Below are 5,272 nucleotides of genomic sequence, written 5' to 3'. Positions count from 1 at the left end.
CATAGTATATCAATCTGAACTCCAGGGTTCCAGTATCTGTCTAGCTGAAACATTGTTGTTGATTGTATTTTGTTTATTTCCCATAAAAGTTTGTTTATTTCCCATAAAAGTTTGTTATTTCCCATAAAAGTTTGTTATTTCTCATAAAAAGTCCTGCAAGGTATGGTTTTCATTTTCAGAAATAATTCATGAAAGTTCTAGCCATGCCTGATAAACAATTCCTATGGGTGGTAACTGTTTTTAACAGAATAACAAAGTTTGTGAGAAATAGCGGTAACAACAGTTCTTACTGAACAATGGACATAGACCAGGGATGAAAAGCAGTGTAAACAGCCAATCATCTGATGGGGGTGGGCTGAAAAAGTAAACAGCCCACCATCTGATGGGGGTGGGCTGAAAAAGTAAACGATGCCAGACGGATGCTGCACCATGGTATAAGCTCACTTGCCATTCAGACTAACAAAAGACAAACACAAAGGCCGACATCAATAGAGTGATCATACTTTACTCATGTAATACCACATCTTAGGTTGATTTTTAAATGTTGCCAAGTACTGACTAATCAGTAACTCATCAAGTTTCTCCGTTGTAATATCATACACTTTTAATTAAAATTCATTGAGACATTTTTTTCTTGGGATCTTATTCAATGGCACCATTTTTAAATAAAATAATAATCTTAACAATTTCCACAAGGGCAAATAAAATAATTAATGACCTAAACCACTGATGGTAAATAACAAGTATTTCAGTTTGATGAAGATCACCTCTCTGTAAAGTTCAATGACATGGTTTCATTATAATTTATTGATTTTCATCTGACACCAAATATGTGACTGTTGTTAACATCAAAGTAATATTACCCTTCTGCTCGTATGTTTTATATAACCGAGAAATCGTATGTTTTATATAACCGAGAAATCATATGTTTTATATAACAGAGAAATCCACAGGACTTCATTATCTCTGACATTTATATCAAAGCAGTTTGGATTTCTCTAATAACACATAGATTTTAGATGACCATTTTTATGATCCACTGGGTTTGTGATTCAGGTTACTCCTTCATGTTCTGAAATGATAAGATGACCTCTTTTTTTAATCAATTTGTCCAGTAAAATTGCAGTTGGGATTTCTCCAGTTACTTTCGGAATCCACTGGGTAAGCGAATCAGACTTTCTTTATCAGGTTTGATACACACAGGTTCAGGGCCGACACATCAGGAAATCCACATATCGTCTACCGACCTATGATTGGGTTTTAATCTGTGTAACAACACAACTTGCGAGACGGCCCCTAAGAAGACCACCAGGTTAACCATCACGATACGAGGAACAAGGAACCGTTCGTATAATTGTACTTATATCACATAATATATTAATGTTGTAAGTTTGATTCCACATTTAAAACTTAAATCTAGACTAACTTCAGTGTCTTTCTTCTAATATCAGCGTTTCTTGAGGAAACATTTTCAATTCTTCTAACGTTTTTTCTTCGTCTAGTTGTGATACCTGAAAAATGAGCAAACAAAATTTCTTTTTAATTCTTGGGCTTTTTGATAAGTTATAATTATTTTATTTTGTAATATTTTATAAAAGCTGTTCAATTCTTTAAACTAGGTATTTATAGCCTACCAATCCTTCTTCCTCCCCAAACCAAATCAAACATATATCTTCACACCCTGATCTCAGCATGAAATCCTCTATGACCCACTTCTCAGTCACTGTCATACATTATAATACAGACATGTACATTTACAGGTGATTCTGGTGATCCTCCTAAAATATCAGAAATGACGATATGAGCAACGATATTAAGTTGCCAACCATGGGAAACTTGATTGCCATACTAGCTATAATGTAGTTATATCCTAGAATGTGCTTCCAATTGATATCTATTCGCCATTAACAGAGAAAGGAGATTAGCGAAGCAGATATTGCAGAAGAGAACTTACATCTCTGCGTGGAAAGGTGGTAAGGATTTTGAACTCTTCAGTGTGAAAGCCCTGTGACGTGATGAAGTAGATAAGGTACTTGAGTTTATCTGAGGCGTAGAATCTCCGTTGTAAGTTATCCCCGTTGGGCGTCCTGATTCGTATTCGACTCACAGCCTCCTCACATGATTCTGGAGGCTCATCACGGATGTGCATAAGTGCTGACTCCTGTATTGCCTTACAAAAAAAAGCAAAAAACACTTGTGTATAGACAATCTTACAAAGAGTTTATGTACAGATGACTTTCATACAAAAAAAAATGTCTTTGGTCTAACTTATCAATAAAGGAAAAGACTTTAAACTTGAGCATAAAAAGGCCTATGTGTAGACAATTTTACAGTCAGTTGAGAACATTAGAACAGGGCCGTGTATATAAAGGCTAATGTGTAGACAATTTTAGTCAGTTGAGAAAATTAGGGCAGGGCCGTGTATATTCATAAAGAGTTAGACTCCTGGCATCCTTGTAACTAGTATTTGACCATTTCAACACAACTTCATAAAAAACTTACACACATAAAAACATTAATATCAATTCTGTAGGCTATGAATGCCAATAGCTGTTTCTTACCATCATCATTATTATGATGTCCTAATTGTTATGTTGGATACCATTGACCTTCCTGGACAGATGGCTGTTCTATTAACTGAACAAGGTGTTTTTTTCATATCACTATCTCTATAGGAAAGGCAAAAGATGAAGGAGGTTTTTATCTTTGAAGATTTTTTTCAGAATACAAATACAGAAATATAAATCCCCAGCAAACACAAACACTGTACAATATGCTAAATGCAGACTGATATCAATATTTTTAAATAGCTTTACAAAGTAGTGGTTAGTATTTAATCATTGCAGTCACTCACTTCCACAATGTAAATGGCATGCTTGTCTTAAATTTGATAATCTGTGTATACCTGTTTTCTGTCCTCCTCTTCCTTCTTCACTCGTTCCTCCTCCATCTGTCTTATCTGTTCCATCTCCTCCCCCTGTCTTTTCGCTTCAGCCTGTTAAAACACAAGTTATGATACATTGATACCCAGAAGCTTGTTAATCTTACAGCTTAGACAACTTTTTAATCATTTTTCTTTCCTATAACCTTATTGATGGTGTCTTTTATAACCAAAACGACCCTTATTGCACATTGAACTTTGGGTATGCACAAATTCATATTTTATTGTACTGCTACTGAACAGCCTACTGCTATCACTATATTTGTAAAAAGCTTGTCCTGGCCAACTTCTTTGCTTTGTATTTGAAATCCTCGGACCTTGATCTGTGATACTACATCTGTATAATGTATAACCTTTAGTTTAAATGGCATGGATTGAGATTCCTTCACACTGACATTCAATATCAACTGGTGTTATTGCAGTCTTTGGCCTCCACATTCACCAGTATTTATCTTAAGCCAGTTAAGTGACCCTGACTGATTCTTTAAGATGTTGAACACAAAACCATTGATATATGTGACCTTTGTCTTCAATATTTGGAATCAGTGACATGTGACATTGGTTTTCAATATTCAGACCTTGTTTTATGTGAGATTGATTGTCAATAATCTCAATATGATATGTGATATTTGCCATCAACATTCAGAACCAGCCAAATGTGACCTTTGTCTTCAATATTTGGAATCAATGACATGTGACATTGGTCTTCGATTTACAGAACTCATTATATGTGAGATTGGTCTCAATAATCTCAATATGATATGTGATACATGTGACATTTGTCCTTAATTCTTCAGTGATATCTCTTACATGATCTTAGATTTGTAATGATGATCTTCCAATATGTTGGTAAATGAGATTTGTGAACTTGACCTTCAATATGTTGGTAAAACAGATTTGTGACCTTGACCTTCAATATGTTGGTAAGTGAAATTTGTGACCTTGACCTTCAATATGTTGGTAAGTGAGGTTTGAGACATTGACCTTCAATATTTTGATAAGTGAGATTTGTGACCTTGACCTTCAATATTTACCTTGGCTCTATCTGTGGCCAGCGATTCCTGAAAAGCTAGTTCCTGCTCTTGTCTGATGCTGTCTCGTGCTTCTCTTTCGTCCTGAAAAAACAGTACAAAGGATTTCATGAAAAGTGTGCTTTTATTTCATTTTATCCAAAGGCTTTTTTTATGTGTAACCTTGATGTCATATTTATGTGCACTATTTATCTTTTTAGAACTCTTCTAAAAGACACTTTCTCAGTTATTTGACTTTTTTGTGAATGTTTATTTTCTTTATTGTTCTTCCAACCACATATTGGTGGACTACCAAACCAAATGCGTTACAGTCTAACCCTGGGTGTTCCACCAGTCTCACCTCTTCTTTGATATCTGCCTGTTGCTGGAGGTGGAAGTTTTCTGCATTCTGCATCAGCCTCATCATGAGTTCGTCCAGAGTGACTGTACCTGTTAACATATATCCAAGGCATTGACAAGGTCTTTACATCAAAGAAAGGTAATTTTGTAAACCGAGAAATGCACACAGTAAAATATTTATCTTTCACTTGTGTAATCCATATTGAAATGGTGTCAATTTTGCTTTTACAATTGTAAACATTGTGTATAGTAAAAACTGCACTTATAATCACCATTCTGATACAATGCTAAAGTTAACTGTGTATTCTTTCAGCACTCACACCTTTTTATAACTCGCAATTATCATTTGGACAATGGGTCTGGTTAATATGGTATCCTGGTTTACACAGGTTTCCTGTTTAATTCAGATTTCCAGATTATAAATTTTCATATTGGCAATTGTTGTAAAATAAATAAAGCTAAAATCAGGTCCTTCTTGCTTATACAGGTTTCTAGATTATACATGGTTTGGTTTAAACAGACTCCTGTGTAGTTCATGCAGCAGAAAAATACTGAAAACAATGTGCCTTACATTATTTGTGATAAGATTTGTTACCTGGGATCATGTCTAGGACTTCGTTGCTAGCTCTTGACCGGGACACTATCATCAACAATGGCAGCTGATCAGGCTTTTGGCCTCGTATTTGAGCGGCTACTATACTCCCAAATTCTTTTTTGGCAATTGATATAAACCTTGAAGTAACAAAGAACATGAACAAGGTTACCGCGAGCGGTATATAATACGCCCGTCACACATTGAATGAGCAGTTGTTTGTATGATTGAAATATATGAAGTATTTGTGAGTAATTGATATTAAAAGAGAAATCATTCAACATAACTGGTAGATCAATGAGTGCAATACAACATCATGGAACGCATGCATCGCATTAATGAAACCAAGGGTAATAACTCCAGTAATTA

At 35.0% G+C, this 5,272-nt stretch overlaps 1 protein-coding gene across 1 annotated transcript in view; it reads right to left on the bottom strand.

Moving 5' to 3' along the window:
- Positions 1–485: 485 nt before the first annotated feature.
- The window catches only part of LOC110465622 (FAS-associated factor 1-like), a 33,054-nt gene continuing 28,267 nt past the window's right edge, over positions 486–5,272 (bottom strand). The window contains exons 13-18 of the mRNA XM_021521571.1: positions 4,907–5,043; positions 4,313–4,401; positions 3,976–4,056; positions 2,906–2,995; positions 1,955–2,170; positions 486–1,511 (exon numbers count right to left, since the gene is read on the bottom strand). Coding sequence (XP_021377246.1) covers positions 1,428–1,511; positions 1,955–2,170; positions 2,906–2,995; positions 3,976–4,056; positions 4,313–4,401; positions 4,907–5,043 — 697 coding nt within the window. The 3' untranslated portion in view covers positions 486–1,427. The remainder of the gene's footprint in view (positions 1,512–1,954; positions 2,171–2,905; positions 2,996–3,975; positions 4,057–4,312; positions 4,402–4,906; positions 5,044–5,272) is intronic.

This window comes from Mizuhopecten yessoensis, unplaced genomic scaffold (assembly GCF_002113885.1).
Source record: "Mizuhopecten yessoensis strain PY_sf001 unplaced genomic scaffold, ASM211388v2 scaffold11095, whole genome shotgun sequence".
Taxonomy (NCBI): Eukaryota; Metazoa; Mollusca; class Bivalvia; order Pectinida; family Pectinidae; genus Mizuhopecten; species Mizuhopecten yessoensis.
Note: the sequence above shows the minus strand (reverse complement) of the source record. Positions and strands in the feature narration are given on the sequence as shown.